This window comes from Wyeomyia smithii, chromosome 2 (genome assembly GCF_029784165.1).
Source record: "Wyeomyia smithii strain HCP4-BCI-WySm-NY-G18 chromosome 2, ASM2978416v1, whole genome shotgun sequence".
Lineage (NCBI taxonomy): Eukaryota > Metazoa > Arthropoda > Insecta > Diptera > Culicidae > Wyeomyia > Wyeomyia smithii.
The window spans coordinates 95,528,076-95,550,737 of record NC_073695.1 but is presented as its reverse complement, the minus strand read 5'-3'; the positions used below and the strand labels follow the sequence as shown (position 1 = coordinate 95,550,737).

Here is a 22,662-nt window from a genome sequence, read left to right as displayed (position 1 = left end):
CCATCTCTGAGAAAAGTGAGTGAGGTCGGAGATCGTTACATACACACAAAAACCAAACAAAAGTGCTCAATTCTCAATTAAATGATATACATTCCTATGGAAAAAAGCATAGAAGAAAATAGTTACCTTCATCTTATTTAGGTCATATTTTTCAAGAAGCCCACTTGCTTGCCTACTTTTGCTAGAAACATCAATCGGTAAATGTCATCACTGTTTGGTAAGCTCAAGCACCCAACGTCCGGTAGGCAATCCACTTACCGTTTCGTCAAGTGGAACACACATCCGGATGGTAAACTCTGATTTTATATTGTGCTGCAACTCATAGCCACTTGCATTTACCTTATCGCTAATCTCGCTGTAGTCTTGCTTTTGTCACGCTATTATTCACCCGCTTGGAAATGTTGGCAATTTTATATCACACCTTTCCCATTATGTTTGTCACAAAGAAAATGTGATTTATGGTTGGGTTTTATCGTTGGACAGTATTGCACCGGGCTGCTCCATCTGCCTGCGAGTTTCTACCTTGTTTCATTTTGACGGCAATAATTGGCAAAATTCGCTCCTATCTAACCTGTTCATGATTGGTTTATATGGTATGGCTCGTTAAAGGGGCGAGCAAACGATTCCGGCAATAAAGACTCTTCGATTGATAAGTGCCAATTAGTCGTATTTGATCAGGGACGAAGTCAATGGAACCATTGTTACAACCATCTAATGTAAGTGAGAATGACGAGTGACCCCACCGGAAGTAAGTTTTTTTAATTGGCTAACTGCATCGAACAAGGGATAGTTTCACTCGATACTATCAAAGGACCGGATATCCAACCTGTCACCTTGGGATTGCAATGCTATCAATGGATTCCATCTTTTCGATAGTAGGGTAATCTCTGGAACATTTAATGGTTTTATACCGTGGCTACGTTGTGTTTGGGCAGGAATCAATTTTTATGTCAGCTTCGATTGCTTCCTTTTGCATTCGCTTGTGAAGAACCATTGGATGAACAGCCAAATCACCAGTAGCACCATTTATAGCCACCCATCGATTGAAGGGTGTGAAAAAGGAAACTAAGTGCCACAAAAGCAGACTAATCATTACTTCCCACAAACCGCTACTATCCAGCAACTTTTGGCTGGAAAAGCAATAATTCCAGTTTCTGTAGCCAGTAAGCGAAGCGAAAAAGCCAAAACCAAGCGAATCACAAAGTTACAGTGCGAATCACAAGTGCCATTTGAATCCGTCTGGTGGAATAAGCACGTGCCAAGATTTGATTCCAAGAAGTGGAAATTGAGATTTCTCGCCAGAGCATCACAGCATCAGTTGTGAAGCAGTAACACCAGAGTGTAATAACGTGATGCTGAAGGCAATGGGAAAAAGTGGCAGCAGCGTCGCGGCCCTAATCCTGCTGATCGCCGTGGGTTTAGTGGCTCAAGTTAGCAATGAGGAGATTGAAGTCGGTGACCCGGAGGAGAAATCCGCCGCGCAGCAGTACTTTGATGCCGTTGCACCGGAATGTAAGTAGCAGAATGGAGAAGAAGTGAATATTTTGTGGCTTTCGCAAGTTTGAAACCGCATGGATTTCCTGCTTGTTTTTATTGGCTGTGTAAGGCTTCTGTTAGACAATGACTTTTCGTTTGGTTTTAAAGCAGATAATGCTGTAATATTATATTATTTGGTGTTGATTACTGTTTGAATTGCTTCCTAAAGACCGAATTGGTGTTATTATTTCATGACAGTTTGGGGTTTCAATATTTTCAGATAATTGTACCGCTTTTCAACGCGCTCGTTTTTCGTACCACAAGAGCAATGCGCTTCAAAAACAACGATTACAATTGAACATGAGAGTGTTTGCAAGATTATGATTCCTTCAGAGTCATTTGAATGATTTGATCAGTTTATTCGGAAAATTGTGTATCTGCAACAGAAATTCCTGATAATACAGCGCAAACTTTAACCATTTATAACTTAGGTTGTAGACTAATTTCCGTAATACTAAGGAAAAATCGTTCAACTGTATTCTTCATCACGTTTATGCAGTGATTAGAAAAAAATATAAGTTAGGCTCAAAGAAAGTTAAATCAAATTTCACTGATTAAAACCAGTTGAGCACTTTATTAATATTGCTTTTCTGACTATTGCGTCTTAACAAAAATCCTTCATCCACTCCAATAAAAACAATAATATAACAGTATATCTAAGCATCATTATCTAAACAGTGCTCAGCTCAAACTATAATTCAACGTATAGGTCGCATATTACGTTGAGTTTGTTCCTTTTTTACCTTTTCTTCGAAACCACACACCGACACGAGGGGAAAGAGGAAAACTCTGACAGTTTAATTCAGTGAAAATTTCTTCCCATTGCCATTGTTTGCCATTGATGGTTGCCATTGATCAGACCAAACTTACATGAGAGAATTGCTTGTCATAGCCCCTTTTCAAGTAATTCTTAAAAAACTGAAACCTAAAGAGTCAGAGAAATGTTTTCTACCCAGGAAGCTAATTAGTACATTGTATTAAGAAGGTAAATATATTTTGGATAAATACATGTTATTTATTATGTGCGGGTGGAGTGGTAAAATTATAAAAAAATGGTAGAAGCGTTTACCGCTCAATGCCGTTTTTGCCACTAGTATGGCCATGGTTCAATATTTTGTCACATGGATCTAAGATGTATATTTCGCTGATATTTTGCCCACAAAAAGGGCACATGTCTAGTAAACGAATATAAAAGTTTTACCTGACTCAACTGGGATGGAAACCAAAAGTGGCGTTGCAATATCTGACTTTTTCTGTCTTAAAGTTTGGAAAAATGATGTCCTTAGCAAAGTTGTAGATAATTTTGTGACAAAAAACTTTTCCGGAAACTTTTTTTCTCTGTCTCTTCTTATTTTGAAAATATAACGTCCTATACTGCCGTTCCAAGCATAGTTGTCCCAGCGTGCATAAGGTTTGTGTAGATCATGGGACAACTTTGCTTGGAACGGCAGTATATTTGACTAGTCTTTAAAATGGGAAAAACTGTAGCGTTCATAAGGTAACAATGCTTAGCATACTTATATCTATACATCATCCAAACACACAACTGAAAAAAGACCAAATTTTTTTAACATTATCAGATCAGAGTTGCGCAAAAACTAACCGAGATCATAATAACCTCACGAAATTGATGGAAATCTTTATGTCTTTCAGTATATTCATCGCCTGAGTTTTGTTTCAAGAAAAGCCTTCATCAACTTTTCGATGAAAACATATGTCAAATCTTTCGTCAGATTATTGTTCACAGCGAACCTTTTTCAAATTAAAAATTTCGTATCGTGTAAAATTTAACAAGAAATTAGCCGTTTTTTGGATGATTGTTTTATTTTTCATGTTTTTTGCGCTATTTTTTCATCCTAAGTTATGCATCCGCCCGAATAGAAATATTTATTTACTAGAATTTTAGAGAATTTAAATATGTGTTATATTAAGAAAAAATGTATTTTCATGAGATTAATGGCTTAAGTGCGGAAAATAAACATAAAATCAGCAAAAAAGTGACAAGTATTTTCTTCGTCGTCCTGGTGTAGGTAGGAGAAGTAAACATTTCGATCGATTCTTCGATAATCTGATTGAATAATATAATTTTTATAAGGCCTTTACCTTGATGAACTAAATACGTTGAGTTGCTTACGAAAAAAAAAATATCCTAGTATTAACTTTTTTTTGTATGCCTTTGTTGAGGCGGGAAAGTTCCCTAAGTGTTGCAATGCACTCGCAGACTAGTTTGAAAACACATATGGCAGACTTTAATGCCAGCAGTGCAGCCTGACTGTCTGAAAAGATTCCGATGTTCGCCTATAGTTGCGCTTCAGACATATCGTAGCACAGATATATATTGCGTCCACGTTTGCTTGAAAGACGGTTGGCCACTTTCCCAAAGAGATGGTGGAATTTATATCTGGTCCGTAGACCCCTGACCCAGTCTGGGACCCGATTTTTTAAACCATCCGTATAGAATCGGATGATGCCCGATGAAAGACTCGGCCCTCCATTGTTCCACATCGAACGATCTGTGTCAATCACTCTATATGGATCGTCCATGTTGTGTTTTGCTTCCATCCAGTCTGAGACTGGTTTTACTAAAGGTGTTAGCCTGAACTCCTTCAGGATGCTTAAGTGTCCCGTTAGGTTACCATCGAGCATCGTTGTGTTTCTTCGTAACCTAAGTGCCCCAAGCTCTGCCTCCTTCTTCACATGCAGAAGTAAAGGCAATAAGCAGAGCATGGCTTCCATGGCTGTAGTCGGCGTTGTACGCAGGGCACTCGTTGAGACAGGCCAGTCGTTGAACTTAAGTTTAAGTTTTGCCTGAGCTGTCGTTTCAGTTACCTTAGGCCACCATACTAGAGCTGCGTAGGTTATACATGGCCGAGCAATGGTAATGTAAAACCAGAGTGGGTCTAACCCCCAGGTCTTGCCGAACAGTGTACTGCAAGCCCAGATCGCTGAAGTTATCTTCTTGATAGCGTAATCTAGTTGTGCAGTCCAAAATATTTGGTCTCATTGCTGAAACTCAGTCTTACCCCATTCAGTAGTGGAGGAGTGATTAATTGCACCTTTCGCTTGGTTAAGTGTATAATGACTGTTTTAGTGGGGTAAATGTTCAGCCCTTCTTCTAAGCACCACTGGGAGGTTGCGTTTAGAGCCGTTTGTATTCGACTGGAAAGAGTTGCATCATATTTTCCCCTAACAATAAGGACTACGTCATCGGCATAACCAATGACTACGTAGCCCAGCTGCGATAGCTTAGTGAGAAGAGCGTCTACCACCAGTGACCATAGCAGTGGAGAGAGAACTCCTTCCTGAGTACACCCTTTTACTGCCTCAACTGTGACAGACGTATCTCCCAATGCAGCTGTGATCTTTCTGCTCGAAAGCTTTGTTTGAATCCGTCTCATTATAGTATTATCGACTCCTTTATTTTGTAGAGCCGTGTGAATTGATGCGAAGGGCTTGTAGCTCCCTCAATATCAAGAAATGCGCAGACCGCCGTTTCTTTATATTTTAATATTTTCTCGATCTTCGTCACTAGGCAATGCAAAGCGGTTTCTGTAGATTTGCCCTGTTGATATCTATGCAAGGGCAAATCCTTCAGAAACTCGCTGCGGATGTAGTTATCCGTGATTCTCTCCATCAATTTGAGAAGTGTTGACGTCAGACTTATAGGTCTGAAAGTCTTTGGCAAAGTTTCTTTTTTGCCCGGCTTTGGTATAAATACTATCCTAACGTTCCGCCAACTGACCGGGATGTGCCCCACAGTAAAGCTGGCTCGAAAAAGGTTGATGAGTTCGGACATGAGCCAGGAAAGTGAATGTTCATAGGAACATCCAGTGTTTCTTTGGTAGTGACCGATGTACACTACTCGTCATAAGTTTGGAATCGCTTCACTGAGTATTTCAACACCCAGTTTGAATATTGCAACACTCCGAAAAGTTTAGCATCACTTAAAATGGGCGAATTTATGTAACTCTATCTTTCGATTCTGGAAACCTAGAGAATTGCGGTCTTCAGCAAAGTTGCTCAGGAGGTCAAGGGCTTGTAATTGGCAGCTAGTGTAGTGCGGAATCCAGACGCAACGCCGCGCTAGTGTGCATGTAGTTTCGAGTGTTTTGAATGTTATTTCGCTCAATAATCCCACCATTTAGGAGTTGCGATTTTCAGCAAAGTTACTCAGAAGGTCAAGGGCTTGTAATTGGCGGAAAGTATTGTGCGAAATTAAGCCGCGACGCAGCGCTAGTGTGCATGTAGTTTGAGCGTTATAAATTCAGTTTAGCTCAATAATCCCATCATTTAGAGAATTGCGATTTTTAGTAAAGTAACTCGAAAGATCAAGAGTTTCTGGTTGGCTTACAATTTAGTTCGGAATTTTTCTTCAATGTGCTGCTAGTGTGCATAAAGTTTTTAGTGTTTTCAACTTGCTCTATCTTAAACTCTGTTTAGATAGTTGCAATATTCAATAACAAAATTGCACTTTTTATTTACGCAATTCTATAAGCACTGATTGTTCACACATGATGAAGTGAAATAAATTTGAGTGTTGACAGTTTGATCACCACACACAATACGTAAGGTTGTGTGTGTTTATTATAAAGAAGTGCCTTCATTTGAGGAGGTTACAACATGTAGCATGTGACTGTGTTGGTATGTTGACAGTTTGATCACCAACATTCACAACCCGTTTTAGCATGGGGAAAAATAACGACATCGCGACTAAATTGATTCTACCGGCTGCCTCTAATCCGACGTTAAAGGATTTGAACACCATAGAGGGCATACTTTCCGCTGCAAACCGAAGACCGAGCACGCAACGCCGTCGGCTTACACGCAAGTCGAGTGGTTGTGACTTCAGTACGTGGTGCGTTCGAGAAGGCGCGTGTAAGCCCCATCCGACGAGCAGACACCCGAAATGTATACACGAAGTCGAAAACACTCGCCCTGTTGATTGCCGAAGTTGTCGAAGTCGTGTTTCAATTAGAACACTGGTTTTTGATTTGTGTTGACACTGAATGGGACACCCAAAACAATGTTCAATTCTATGAGATGGCGCTGCAGTGGTAGTGGTAGTAAAATCGAAATTTCAACAAGAATTTTGCTTATTGACCGGAAAAACTGCTATTAGTTAGTTGCTATATTACATTGCATACGTTAACATTGTTAGACGTTAGGTATTCAAGCAGGTACTCACCTCCTGTGTTTACATCCGAGCTTCCCCAGACTGCGTGGTGCGCGTTGGCATCGCAGCCAATGATGAGTGGCTTTTTGATGCCTCGGCAGTACCGCACAAGCGCTGTAACTTAGGATGGCGGTATGTCGTCCACGTCCTCTGGGAAGTAAGCGAAGGCAACGACCATTTCCTGTGTGCCGTTGGTCGTCTGGACTTCCACCACAATGGCAAACAAGTCCCGTTGGATGAATTCTGTAATGAAAAAATAAATTAACATTTCTGTTCAACAGAATTGCAGTCCTAGGGTTAGACGCTCGGCTGCAATAGATCAGCTTATCGTTAAGATTGGCTTAGCCAAGGATCCTGGTGTCGTGAAGCCATGGTTCTTGGATCAGCGCGGCGGATAGCTGATCTTTGGTGAACCTTCGGCACAGAACACTAGAAGTGCCCTTTGCATGATGGAGGTTCACCTGGACGCAGCGTATGCTGCTTACTGGTTCACCTGGAACGCAGCGTATGCTGCTTACTTGAGGCGTACGACGCGTCCTTTCTCGGACCTTGTGGAGTTCCGATTGGTGGAACGGTTGCCATCAGCGGTGACGCTGGATTAAGTTCGATTAACATTATTTAGTTGTGAGAAATGAAACCAGAGATGTTTTCAATATGTTCTCTTTGATATGACGAAATTGGCGATTGCCATTGCGTTTAGCTTCCTCTGTCTGAGGCAAGGTAAGCTAAATAAAATGGAAAATCACAGTATTTAGTTCCTTCTAACCAATTGTGCCACCTGCAATTTTTTCTTCTGTCCAAACTCATTGCCATTGTTCTTTGCTGGCACTAGCAAGTCCGCAAAAGAAAAAAGTATCTGTTTTATATGTAGTCGATTGCAGAGAAGCTTATTATACCTGCTCCAACAAGTGAAAATTTTCTCCCAATACTTGAAAATCTAAATTGATTATTTTCTCTCGTAAGCCTAGAAACCAATTAATAATCATGTTGTCAAAATAAATGAGATTACTTAATTTGGTGTGACAAGGTTTAGTGCTTAGAACGATCAAATATTTTATTTTAAAGAGCACATTAAAAGTGTGCAAGCAAAAAATAATGTATATATGAGATGTTTATATCCTTGCGTCAACAGAAACCAGGCACTTTGTTTATAGAATAAACATATAAACAATTATTTGAATCTGTACTTAACTATTGTTTTACAAGAACGAAACCGCTTTGAAGCAGGCTTAATTTTTGCTTTATCTGTCAAACGTCTGAGAGGAATAAACTGTCTCTCACATAGAGTGAGTGATTGCCCACTTTTTGTCAAAGAGCATTTGAACGCCTGTAATGCTCTTTGACAAATTTTGCTCTTGTCGCTTTGTAAATTTCGTGTAAACAACCATCGCGTGCTAATAGTAAACAATGGTTTTCTCTCTTATAAGCAGCTGTTATTCGTCAAGGCACAACGAGAACGGTACCTACACATTTCGACAACCAACAGGCACATAGAGAAAGAGCGAAAAAGAAATGACTATGAAAGATACCACCAAGTGAGAAATATTTCAAGAGAGGGAGAACGTGAACAACACTTTGTGCTGAATTTTGTGACACATTGTGTGAGGACAAAGTGCTTCAGTGAGAGCAGTTTGCGTTGCGGTGTGGGTTGAAAAATGGCATAGGAAAGAAACGAATTGATTTGTCGAAATTTTTCATCCGTACTAATTATGTGTATTCAAGTGAATTTACGGACTGATGTATGCGACAGCGAGTAAAATTTTCAGTACGAAGCTTTTTCCAAAAACGTTTGTATGAAAAGTGTTAGGACGAATTTCAACAATCTGATCTGTACATAATGCATTAATATAGTAGTCAAAAAACACTGCCGAACGTATGATTTTTGGAAAAAGGTTTATTAACCGAAGTTATGTTACCAACGTCATTTTGTTGTAGAAACAACGATTTTTATTTCACTGTTTCTACAACCGATTGACGCACATTCATCGTAGTATGGGACAAGTCACTCGACAATATTTTTTTTAATTGGAGTAATCGCTCCTATATTCATCTCAGTACCTATGTTCATCTCATCACGCCTTTTTAATCAATTTATCGTCAAGTTTTACCATATATTCAACGTAAAACTTTCAACCACTTGACGAAATCGAGAAGCAAATAGATTTACTTTCGAAAAATTGTAGGATTTCGACGGTAAATCGGACAAATGCGAGAAATAAGATGAATATAGGTGCACCTAGCTGTTGAGATGAATAATGGAGCAATTGCCTATCAGTCAAATAGTCGCGATCCGAGAATACGTTTTCGGAAATGAATTTAGTTTGGAATATAATAACATTCGTGGCCTCTGCCATCTTCCATCTGCACTCTCCCGTACAAAAATCACAGGTGCGCTTGAGTTGTCCAGGAGCATGGACTAAGCTTCGTGGCCTACAGTATGATCAAAGTTTTGTAGATAGTCAACTTCTTGCCGCCGCGACTTTCCCGCCATAGGACCTCGACGAATTTCTCTGCTAATGTCGTTCTCGGTAATCACCACTAAGCCTAAATGTACGCACTTGTCAACTATGTACCTCGATTTCATCACCACTAAACTGAATCCGTGGTCTGAGATTAACACGATCTTCTCTGGGGTCAATTGTAGGCTTTTGCGCATCATCCCAATTACGAAGATATCCACATTGAGTGGTATTCGATAATTTTGGGAAAAGTTACCATCTTAGAATTCAAAATAATCTTTGGGGTTGGTTCTTGGCTCTTGAGCTCTTTTATTATTTTAAGCTGTTTTCCGGATTTGTTTCAAATGTGTGTTTCAGTTGCACAGAACCCTTCTCGTTCAAGAAGGGAGAGGGGCCGTACCACCATAGAAATATTTCATGCTCCCAAAAACTTCTACATGCCAAATATGGTTCCATTTATTCGATTAAATTGAATGTAATAAACGTATCGCAAACATAGTTGTGTTGGATTTACGTCAGCTTGAGTAGAAATGGCGGTTACGTCATTTCGTTTTCGTGGATTGATGACGCTATTTTAACACTTCTGATCAAATGTCGGCGCCCATAGGTCCAACTGGGTGTGTTCTATCGTTTAATCGTAAAAATACAAATCGGCCACTTTGTCGCTTACGCCAGTCTGCAAGATTACGGCAGTATTGTGGCTATTTCCGAGGAGGAACCATTTTTAGATACGAAACAAAACCCATTGAGCGGCACTGAAAACTAGTGTCAAAATGATTTCAGTAGGAGCTAAATGAAGTGATTTTGGTTGGCCAAAACCAAAAAGAATTTTAATACATTTTCCTTTGTACCAAAAAGAATCAACATCACAAACACACGCGTTTGTTAAAAAACATCCGATAATCTATGTCCTAAGCAACACACAAAGACAGGTACAATAAGTGGTGTCCGCACAATTCAGCAAATACACAAAGCAAATACAGTAAATACAATGCAAGTTTTAATGCGAAAAATTAAAATTTAGTGCGATGAAAAGGGAAATCAATAACACTGGGCAACACAGACGTGGCCCCAAAGCTTAAACTTGAAATAATCACAATCGAATGTATTCCCTAATCTTTCACCAGAAATACATTGACATGAGACAGGTTGTCGTAATTCTACGTCAACCTTGCGGACGTGTCTCATTTACAACCTCTTCAATTTCTTTTGTAAGACCATCATTTGATCTACAGACCAGCATGATTTTATGTCTGGACGTTCGGCTACCACGAATTTGTTGGAATTCACGCATACTTGTTTTACACAACTGGAAACAAAATGCCAAGTGGACGTGGTTCATACGAATTTGAAAGCCGCATTCGACAGAACTGACCATCGTATACTGTTGTGCAAAATTAACCTGCACCAAGCCTCTGACAGCTTAGTTGATGGCTTAGTCCATACCTGTGTGATCGATCACTTTGAGTGAAATTGGGAGCGTTCATCTCGACTCCGTTCGTTAACTTGAGTGGTGTACCTTAACGAAGTAACTAGGGACCTTTGCTTTTTACAATATTTTAAATTAGTATTTCGCCTGGTGATGGAAGTAAACTTATATATGCGGATGACCTAAAACTATATTTCGTCGCGAAGTGCATAGAAGATTGTCACCGTTTGCAGCAGTTACTGGATATGTTTGTTGAATGGTGCTATCGAAATAAGCTGATTGTCAGCATCCCTAAGTGCTTTGTAATGACATTTCATCGTAATTCGCAGCCAATAATGTTTAACTACCATATCGATGGAGTCGTGCTCAACAGGGTTGAAGAGATGAAAGACTTGGGTGTGACAATGGATAAAAAAAACTTTCCTTTGCTTGTCATCAATCGGCCGTCATTGCTAAGGCCAATCGTCAACTGGGGTTTATAACCAAAATAGCCATAACATGTGATTATTTTTACATTAAAATGTCCGTTGATATTCAGGAAAACCAATTGAGGAAAAATAATAGGTATCTGATTAATTAAAATTGAGATATTGTACACAAAACTACGTAAACCATGCATAATCATAACTTTTTATACACAATTTGCCTCTAAATAAACATTTAAAGCGATGATATTTGATTTTTTCACGAAATACGATCCCGAGCATTTCCGAGAACCTTCAACTAGTTTGAAATAAAACGAAATAATCGGGTCAATAATACAAGTGTTTTTCATTCTTTTGAAAAATCGAAAAAATATTTACAAGTTTAGAGGGGCCGTACCACCATAGAAATATTTCATGCTCCCAAAAACTTCTACATGCCAAATATGGTTCCATTTATTCGATTAAATTGAATGTAATAAACGTATCGCAAACATAGTTGTGTTGGATTTACGTCAGCTTGAGTAGAAATGGCGGTTACGTCATTTCGTTTTCGTGGATTGATGACGCTATTTTAACACTTCTGATCAAATGTCGGCGCCCATAGGTCCAACTGGGTGTGTTCTATCGTTTAATCGTAAAAATACAAATCGGCCACTTTGTCGCTTACGCCAGTCTGCAAGATTACGGCAGTATTGTGGCTATTTCCGAGGAGGAACCATTTTTAGATACGAAACAAAACCCATTGAGCGGCACTGAAAACTAGTGTCAAAATGATTTCAGTAGGAGCTAAATGAAGTGATTTTGGTTGGCCAAAACCAAAAAGAATTTTAATACATTTTCCTTTGTACCAAAAAGAATCAACATCACAAACACACGCGTTTGTTAAAAAACATCCGATAATCTATGTCCTAAGCAACACACAAAGACAGGTACAATAAGTGGTGTCCGCACAATTCAGCAAATACACAAAGCAAATACAGTAAATACAATGCAAGTTTTAATGCGAAAAATTAAAATTTAGTGCGATGAAAAGGGAAATCAATAACACTGGGCAACACAGACGTGGCCCCAAAGCTTAAACTTGAAATAATCACAATCGAATGTATTCCCTAATCTTTCACCAGAAATACATTGACATGAGACAGGTTGTCGTAATTCTACGTCAACCTTGCGGACGTGTCTCATTTACAACCTCTTCAATTTCTTTTGTAAGACCATCATTTGATCTACAGACCAGCATGATTTTATGTCTGGACGTTCGGCTACCACGAATTTGTTGGAATTCACGCATACTTGTTTTACACAACTTTCCTTTGCTTGTCATCAATCGGCCGTCATTGCTAAGGCCAATCGTCAACTGGGGTTTATAACCAAAATAGCCATAACATGTGATTATTTTTACATTAAAATGTCCGTTGATATTCAGGAAAACCAATTGAGGAAAAATAATAGGTATCTGATTAATTAAAATTGAGATATTGTACACAAAACTACGTAAACCATGCATAATCATAACTTTTTATACACAATTTGCCTCTAAATAAACATTTAAAGCGATGATATTTGATTTTTTCACGAAATACGATCCCGAGCATTTCCGAGAACCTTCAACTAGTTTGAAATAAAACGAAATAATCGGGTCAATAATACAAGTGTTTTTCATTCTTTTGAAAAATCGAAAAAATATTTACAAGTTTACATGTTTGTTTGATTTCACATTGAAACCAACTCGAACTCTCTCGCATTTTTTTTTCATACATATATGTTATTCTATTTCTGTACGGATGTGTTAGTTACAAAATATTCGTATTATTACATAGACTTATGCCAAGCTGACATATTTCCCTCTTAACATATAAATTATGTACTCAAATAACGTTGCCAGAATAGCGCAGTTGTCACAGCAAAAACAAATGGGAAAAGTTACCGAATAAATACTGATATCCTAATAAATATCCAATTTATCCAATAAATCACTCCTATGGCAGTCCTCCTCTGATATGAGTGTCACTTTCCAGATCGTGAAACATTCCTCAAGTACCACTTGGATAAAGGCCTGGAGCGTCGTATACCGAATCATGTCAGCGCCACGCCAGATGACTTTGATTCCATTCCCTTCCAGGTAAGCCGAAATCAATGACACCGTTCCGTTCCTGTTGAGTAACGAAACCTCTCGGAATCAATCTTCCCCGCACCCTGCCACGCCACATAGACATATGACATCTCATTCTCATTTCATTGTCATCATCCAAATCGGTCATCCAACGTAAACAATCTACTTTTTGGCGTAGGTTTGAGAAAAACACTCACTCACCCTGCTTCCCAATCGTCGTTTCATCGGCGAAGGATACAATCGTTTTATAGCTATGAGGCCATTTGGCCGGTTATGGCGATAGATAAAAAACAGCCAATCATAAGCTTTATTCATCATGGGCCTGATGAGCTTGCACAATATATATTAGTGTGTCATGACAGTTAAAATTTGATTACTCTCGTTTCACGGCTGGTTTTTTTCTGTTTCTGTTTTCTGTTATTTTTTTACTGTTTGATGTTTAGATTTAAAGTCCAAACATTTATTTACTCGAAAAACCCACCAAAGAAAAATTGTTTAGAGCTTCTCACCAAACGCTTACCGTAGCACATCAAAACGAAAAGTTAACAGGACCGGCGACATTATCTAGGTTTTTAACGACCCTCTGAAATGCTGCCAAATATCGACGACCGGCCGCTATCGGAAAGCGCTTAGTATTCAATAAAAGGCGATGAAGCGGAAGTAACGCCCCTCTCGCCATTCCGTCGAGGCCGAGCACTCCAACCCTCCTCTGGCCTCGCGTTGGTTGGCTTCAATGTGCCGTAATCGCTTCCTCGGTTCCATAGGCGATAACGAACGGCGGCGATGGTATAAAGTTTATTTTCCAGGGCCGAGCCTTTACAGAACAGCTGACAGTGGTTCCGTTGTTTTCTTTTTTTTTCTGCTAAGCTGTAATAAATCCGTAATGATGCTCTTTTTCTTATCCTATCGGGTATTAAATTTATTAATGGATGGCAGACTGCTCTGCGAAGCTGATTATTTTTTTCTTCGAAAAGTTTTTCAATATTATTGGATCGAAAGTAGCTGCTAAGGTTCGTGAATCGTGCAGTAATTTTGTTGCAATCGGTAGTGCTACCATTGTTGTCATGTTGATGTGAAATTAGCCATCAGTAACTTTTTCAATTCTAGAAGCAAATTTTTTGCTCAAAATAAAGATTTATTTCGTGGCAATGATATTTGCCTGTTTTTCCTACAACATAAATTTTTTTGTTATAATAGACAGAGCTTTTATTTTGACTGACAAAATCTTTAAAAAAGAGTCCATAAAAGTGATGAATTTGCATACTTGATTCTACCAAAACAAATGGACGAAAGATTCACATTTAATGAAATGAAACCTATCTTTGAGATAATTTTCAAATGTTATAATAATTATCAAAGCTTTATTTGGCATCTAAAATTTACTGTGAAAAGCTCTTAAACTCAGTTTACTTTACGAATTAGTTTTTGTTAGACCATTCCATGCTAATTGACCAATCGTCTAATATCGGCCATTTTGACCATTTTTCAGACGTTTTTGACTTAGCAAAACTTAGTATTTTACGCGTTTTTTTTTTGTGGACCCCACTGCGACCAGTAGTTGTTTGATCTTTTGTGGCATTGTCCGGACGTTTTTGCTGTTTGCACATTTCTGTTTTATTTTACCATTTTGCAGTGCTACTTATTGAGAAGTAACCAGCTCCGTGGTACAGAGCTTTTTGTCTTCTCCTTCAGACTTAGTAAGCTACTTCCTTCCTTATCGACCTTATCATATCCTCCTGCAAGCTATCACTCTAAAAGCATATAACGTGCTATAGTCTATGATATTATCGATGCTTTAGACGAGAGGTTATTGAATCTGGAGAGAAGATTTTGTGTGGAAGAGCCTGAGAATAAACCTATACTTGAAGTCCTTTTTGCGAACGAATGGTTTGGTTCTACTAAGATTCGAACCTATCATCATTCGCTTGTCAAAGCGGACTCTGTAACCTTGCGGCTACGAAGCTCGACTTTTACGCGTTTAGAAACATTTTCTAGACTGAAAAACAATTTTCTGGAAGAGCATATTTAAAGCATTGTAGCCCAGAAACCTTTGAGTCATTTGGCATGGAATGGCTCAGCTCATAGTAACAGTGCGTTCAATGGTTACGGATACTTTTACCACTTCAACTCGCCGGCTGCGAAAGGCAATATTAAGTAACAAATAGTGAATTTGCAATCATTCAAAGAGTTAAAATAAATCTTTATGTAACCTACAGGGTGTTCAACATGTTTGAATACACTTTGAAAATAGGTTAAACAAATTAAAAATACAATATATTTTCTACTAAGTTATATTTTATTGAGGCAACGTTTATTGAAACCCTTTACGACACATTAGCTTGGAGCGCATAAGGGAGTGCATAGCCTGCCGAACCACGAAGCTCTGATCCGTGGTAGCGCGGGCACCCAATAATCTCGCCTGATAGTGCCCCACGACCTGTTCCACACTTGTCCGTAAAGAGGTTGCCGTCCAAGCTTCTGCGCATATCACTCTTTTATATCTACGTGATCTAGGCCCTCTTGTGTCTTCCTTCAGAAATCTAAATATTGGCTGTTGCGCGCTCGTCGTTTTCGGCTCAGGAGAGACTGTTAGTTTCAGTAGGATCGTAGCGTTTGCCTCGCAATTGCCCTGTATACTCCATAGTGAGCTGCGAAGTCTGTGTATGTATAATAAACAGAAGGACGAGTTCCGAATCGGAATGTAGCACCGGGGTTTGCTTTGCTTCGATGAACGGTGATGACGTCAGAGTAGAACCTGCCGTTGATCAGAATGTGGTCAATTTGATTCTCTGTCTGTGGTCGGATGATCTTCAAGTAGTTTCGCAGATAACTATGTAGCGGTACTTCAGACTATCCACGGCACAGTGGTCGGAAAAGGCAATTTGACGAACTTAATTCGTGCTTAAACGGCTAATAATTTGTGCTTAAACGGTTGATGTTAGCCAAAGACAATGTTCAAAAGAATTGTTCACAAAAATATAACGGAAATGTTGATAAGAAAATTTTTTGATCATGGCCTAATATCATAAAAATAAAAAATCTAACTTTTGATACAGCGAAGATACATGAAAACTTTCTTCAGCAAAGTTGTAGAACTTTTCAAAACATGTAATTTTGTAGAAGATATTAATATACTCTCTTTCTCTCTGTCTGTTCTCTCTCTCACACTCTCTGTTATCTCTCTCTCTCTTTGTTCTCTCTCTCTGTTCTCTCGCTCTGTTCTCTCTCTCTGTTCTCTCTCTCTCTGTTCTCTCTCTCTCTCTCTGTTCTCTCTCTCTGTTCTTTCTCTTTCTCTCTCTCTCTCTGTGTTCTCTCTCTCTCTCTCTCTGTTCTCTCTTTTTCTCTGTTCTCTCTCTTTCTCTGTTCTCTCTCTCTCTCTCTCTCTCTGTTATTTCTCTCTCTCTGCTCTCTTTTTCTCTGCTCTCACTCTCTCTTTCTGCTCTCTGCACTCTCTCTAGCTGTTATCTCTCTCTCCCTACTGTCTTTTTTTTCCCTGTTGTCTCTCTCTCCTTTCTCTCCCTTGCTCCCTCTATCTCTCTCTTCTGGACTCGTGACACGACAGAATTTCGCACCTACCACAGTGCTTTCTCGATTTTGTGAACAGTCGTTTTCATCAATACTCGCCAAATTCAAGCTTGATTTTCTCACGCTTTTTTCGTTTTTGTTACGCTTTTTCAAAAAAAAAAATCTAAGTGGAGAATAATGTACTTCCATTTGTAGAAATTTAATTTGAAACATAATCATCACTTGTTACTAGTATTCTTAGTGCATGTGTATAGTTTTATGAACTCAATTCAATTGCTTGTTTTCCTGGATAGGATAAAAAAGGGGAACTATGCACCATGACCAAAGGTCAATTGATCGTGAACTTAAGTTTTTTTTTCATTATTGCACGAAATTTCTTCTGATATTTAGGTCCAGACGTTGCCGTAGTTATGAACAAAGTAAACATAGAGGATGTCATGTTTTGGTTGTACGAATCTCAGCAAGCTGTGGGTGATGAATGTATCAGAGGGTCTTGGAAGGAACCCAAGAGTCCCCAAGGGTCATTGAAGGCGATCGATTTGTTGACAAAGATGACTTTCCTTTGATTAAATGGCTTGGAATATCAGATTGTGAAACAGGAGATATTCCAGTAGAATATGAAGAGGAAGGGCTCTGCAAAAAGAGATTGACGGATTGCGGAATCGTGAGAGTAGTTTTAGGAGTAGAAAAATCAAGTGACGAATCATCAGATGATGTTGGCAATGCTGCTATCAGTGGATCGCCGATTGAAATCAGTGGCAATGGTGTCAATTAAGGCCCAAGCACAATTGATACGTTGCGGCTGGGTTTAAGGCAATTCGACAGTTAGCCCATACATTTTCCGTTGAACTAACGTCAACGCAACGCAAATGAATCCAATGTATTTGGGTTTTTGGGCTAGTGAATCTTGCAGTTCCACAGTTTCTGTAACATTAATTATGGTGTGGAATGGACAGAACAAAATCAAATTGACTTTGAATACATAACTGCATTGAAGAACGTTCGTGAACATGCTATGAAGAAAGAGATTATAAACTAAATGTTTATATTGAATGTACCTTAAACTCACGATAAACCTATTGAACTATTAAAGTGTCAAAATATTATGAATTTTAGTGGTATTCAACAATAATAATACAGATTGTTATCATTTCGCCAAATTGCAGTTTGTGATCCGACTCGATGTCTGAAGTAGCTTACGAGGTTTATCATGAAGCTAAAGATCCTTCTTGGGTTTTGCGGATATTTCTGACATTTCTCTAGCAGCAGCGAAAGTCGGGAACGGAATGAAGCCTATCAATTCCAATGACAGGAGGAAGAAGTTCTCTCTCCCGATCTGGGCGTAAGAATCTCCGAAGCCTATCTTTATGTCTACGTGGGCGTTATCTGTGGACCCTATCCAGCCTCCCATCTCCTCTATCGTGACGTTCTTCGCTTTTGGGCTGCCAAGCTCACGCCGACATTCTGCATTTCACGAGCCAAGAGTCCTACCATGCATTCAATCCGTTCGCTATATTTTCGCCTTTTTGTGATTGGCTTAGCTTTCAACAAAGTATCTAATCAGAGTTGGCTGCCTTCTTGATGCAGCATTATCCGATCTTTTATTCTTGTGAGATGGTCACGGTCCATTCATCGCAAAATTCACAAGTGATTTGGACCTGCAGCTCTGGTTTTCAACAGTGTTAATTTCTTTCGGCCATGAGAGCCACCCTTGTGCTGTTTCACCACAGTGAAAACCCTTCTCCTAGTTAAAAAGCTGAATAGCTGCTGGTTTTCCCTATTTGTGAACTCAGGAAGCTACGCAGAGAATAAAAATACAAAATAATAAGAGAATACAAATACAAAATTATAATCGAATAAAAAAACGAAAGAGCAAAAATAAATTACACACATCCAAGCTTACCTTTGAAGGAATGCAAAAGATTATTTGTTGCGTTTCCGTGCTGTGGAGACCCATTTATTCAAATGGCACAATGAAAAACGGGAAAACAGATCCAAAATCGGCAAAAAAAACTTAATTTGGGTACGGTTTTCATAATTACAAAGAAGAGGGACTATCGATAAATCCAAAGAAAACCGTCGTTATTATGTTGACACGCAGGAAAAAAATTAAAATTCCTTATTTATGCCCTAATAGAATAAAATTAGAACTTTCTCAAGAAGTCAACTACTTAGAAATAACTCTAGACAGCAAATTAAATTGGAACACACATGGGAAAAGTAATGAGTAAAGCTACAAGTGCCTTATGGATCAGTCAAAAAAAACCTTTGGTAACAAAGGCCCATTTCGGGTATGCTCGGAAGAAACTGGAAAAGTTACAAAGACTTGCCACAAATTCCATCACGGGAGCAATTCGAAGTACTTCTTCGAAGGCACCAGATGCTATGTTAAGCTTACTTCCATTGCATTTATTTGTACAATTAGAAGGGGAAAAACGTTCTAAGGCTACAAAGAACAAAAAAAAATCTCAAAGGAGATCTTAGGGGACACCTCAACATACTTAAAAACTTCAAAATCAACGCGCTGTTAACTAAGGAAGACTGGATGGATAGGCAGTACAACTTTGAACGACTATTCCAAGTGACTGAGCCAAGTCACCCTGAATGGGAATACGGAGGGCCTAGTATTCAACCAGGTTCAAAAGTTTTCTACACAGATGGCTCCAGGTTAAACAACAGGGTGACAGGCCCTGTAGTCAATCTATATCCCCATACTTTTCACATGCCAAGCGAGCGCTTTACCTTGAACTACAACAGCCATAAAGTTAGAAAAGGTTTTATTACTACTGTATTAAATGTTGCTAGCCTAACATGAATGAGAATAACAGTGAAAAAAATAACAAACATGCAGTGACGCTTTATATTCATTTTTTTTTGCAATTGCAGTGCTATAGGCTTCTAATTCGCACATAAAAAAATACGATATGAATGAAAGAACAGACAGAAATTTCTGTTGAAATCTGGCGCTCGAGATCTTTCAAAAATACGATTATTCTTCAATCATTTGTTTTTTTTTGCCTTAAGAAAGGCACAGTTTGCTGTTCAAAATCTGTAGGGGAATAAAGACCACGCCTGATTTCTAAGTTTCTCCATTCTCTAATGTTCTTTAGACGAACAATTCCCAATTCGCATTTAATTTTTGCATCCAGCGGAAAAACACCAATGGTGCTCTCACGCACGCAACGATATTAACCCGTATCGTATTGTGGCTTGTAACATTAAGCGATTTCGTTTGCTCGCTGTTGCGTGTTGCATCATGTTGCAACTGAGCAGCTAGAAGACGACGAAATTTTGTTCATGCTGATTGATTGAACCAACTTCAACTTCAAACTTCAAAAACCAACTTCACCCGAGAAGAGAACTCAGGGTGTGGGGATGAGACTAGGGGAGAGATGCTGGGGTAGTTACACTCGCCCAGGCACCTACTGATCCCTATCTCGACCCACTAAAACCCCTCCAGTCTCCAGCCCTGGTCTTCCCGGAACGACGGTTAAGTATTACGTCGGGGAGTGGCTTTTGTGCGTGATGCACCCTCTTTACTCTTATAACCTCCTAGCTAACTACCTGGAGACTGGTAATTAGCTACCACTGGCGTGTTGGTGGTTGACCCGCCACACACGTTGCAGCTCCAGAACAATCTGAGAGGCGGCCGCACAGACCGCGTTCCAGATGTCCGGGTCGTCGCACATCTTCCGGACTAGATTGTCCGGAGTAGTGCCAGGCCTGCTCACAGCCATCATGTTGCTCCTCGCTCTTACGAAACGGGGGCATACGAAGAAGACATGCTCAGCAGTCTCCTCCTCCTCCACGCACTCGGGACACATGGGGGACACCGCGTGTCCGAACCTGTGCAGATATTGCCTGAAACAACCATGGCCTGACAGGATTTGTGTCAGGTGGAAGTTCACTTCACCATGTCGTCTTCCGACCCAGCCGGATATCTCCGGTATAAGTCGGTGTGTCCATCTGCCCTTTGAGGAGTTGGACCATTCCCGCTGCCAGCGGAGCATCGAGAATGACCTTCTGGTACCTCGTATGCCCCTTGTGTCACGTTGGTCGAAACACTCTCTGTCCTCCTTGATGGCGATGCTGATATGCATCATGCCGGACAAGACACAGATTGCATCGTATGACACCGTACGATACGCACTCGCAACTCTCAGGCACATGAGCCCGTAGGTACTTTCCAGTTTACCACGGTAACTGTTAGTACCTAGCGCTCTGGACCACACTGGCCCACCATACCTAAGTATGGACGAAACCACGCTGGCAAGAAGTCTTCGCTTGCTGCCATAAACCGCTGAGCTATTGGACATCATACGAGATAGTGCTGCAATAGCCGATGAGGCCCTCTTACAGGCATTGTCGACGTGACTCCCGAACGTGAGCTTGTCGTCCACCATAACCCCCAAGAGCTTCAGGGATCGCTTCGAGGTGATGGTGCAGTCTCCGACTCTGACCACCGCCTGTTGCTCCGATTTACGGTTGTTCACAACCGTGACCTCCGTCTTATGATGCGCGAGCTCCAGTTTCCTGGAGCGCATCCAGTCCTCGATCTTGCGTATACAGTGCGCGGCCGTCAACTCGACCTCCTCGATAGACTCGCCGTAAACCTCCAGCGTTATGTCGTCTGCAAAGCCGACGATCACAACCCCTACAGGGAACTTGAGTTTCAACACTCCGTCATACATGACATTCCACAACACCGGGCCCAGGATAGAACCTTGCGGAACTCCTGCGGTAATTGGGACGCACTTCTGACCTTCTCCGTGTCGTAAACAAGTATTCGATTCTGGAAATAATTTTCCAGAATCTTGTACAGCGACACCGGTACATGGATGCTCCTGAGCGCGAGCGCTATGGAGTCCCAACTGGCACTATTGAACGCATTCTTCACGTCGAGCGTGACGATTGCGCAGTAGCGTATTCCCCTTCTCTTGCGCTGGATTGCTACCTCCGCCGTCTTGATGACGGAAGAGATTGCGTCCAGCGTGGACCTGCCCTTCCGGAAGCCGAACTGGTTACTTGCCAGACCGTGTACCCCTCCGTGTACCTCACCAGTCTGTTGAGGATGATCCTCTCAAGCACCTTGCCCGCGGAGTCCAGCAGGCAGATAGGCCTATATGCCGATGGGTCCCCAGGCGGTTTCCCAGCCTTCGGCAATAAGACCAGTCTCTGCCGCTTCCACCTGTCCGGGAAGAGACAGTCATCCAGGCACCTCTGCATGACTGCCCTGAACAGCCCGGGGGCCGTTTTTATCGCCAGCCTGATCGCCAGGTTAGGGATACCATCCGGTCCCGGTGCCTTGCTCACCTTTAGGGATTTGGCGATCACGATGAGTTCCTCATTCGTAACCCTTGCCTTCTCCCCTGCCTCGACACGGCTGTCGTCGCTCACGGATTGGATGCTCGGCAGGTTGGCCGACCATCTCTGGTCTATGTCTGAGATACTGGAACGTCGGACGTGAGACTCGACCACCGGAGGCCAAGAACTTGGCTCGTGGCGTGGAAAGAGTCCCTCGATGATACGCTCCAGCATCGCTGGTGATCGCTCTGCAGGCGCCAGCGCGCCTTTAGTCTTGGCCATTACGATCCTGTCACCCCACGGATTTGTATTGGCACTCGCACATAGCCTATCGAAGCAGGCCCTCTTGCTGGTCTTTATCGCACTCTTTAGCATCGATCTTGCCGAACTGAATGCTGCGCGGCGCTCTGTCCTCTCTTCTTCGTTTCACGCACGCTGCATCCTCCGTCTTGCACGGAGGCACGCACTGCGAAGGTCGGCTATCGCGTCCGTCCACCAGTAAACCGGTGGCTTTCCATTCCTAGGTTGGCGAGTCCTAGGCATGGTGGCGTCAGACGCCCGCGATAGCATAGCAACTAGTTGGTCAGCAGTCGGGCGGAGCCAACTGCCCCCCTCGCGCTCCCTTCTCATTGCCTCTTCGAATACCTCGGCATCAAAGTGCGATGTCTTCCACCCGCGAACGGTCGGAGTGTTGGCTC

At 40.9% G+C, this 22,662-nt stretch overlaps 1 protein-coding gene across 1 annotated transcript in view; it reads left to right on the top strand.

Moving 5' to 3' along the window:
- The first annotated feature begins 917 nt into the window (after positions 1-917).
- The window catches only part of LOC129724576 (uncharacterized), a 47,350-nt gene continuing 25,605 nt past the window's right edge, over positions 918-22,662 (top strand). Inside the window, exons 1-2 of the mRNA XM_055679569.1 lie at positions 918-1,512; positions 13,041-13,144. Coding sequence (XP_055535544.1) covers positions 1,353-1,512; positions 13,041-13,144 — 264 coding nt within the window. The 5' untranslated portion in view covers positions 918-1,352. The remainder of the gene's footprint in view (positions 1,513-13,040; positions 13,145-22,662) is intronic.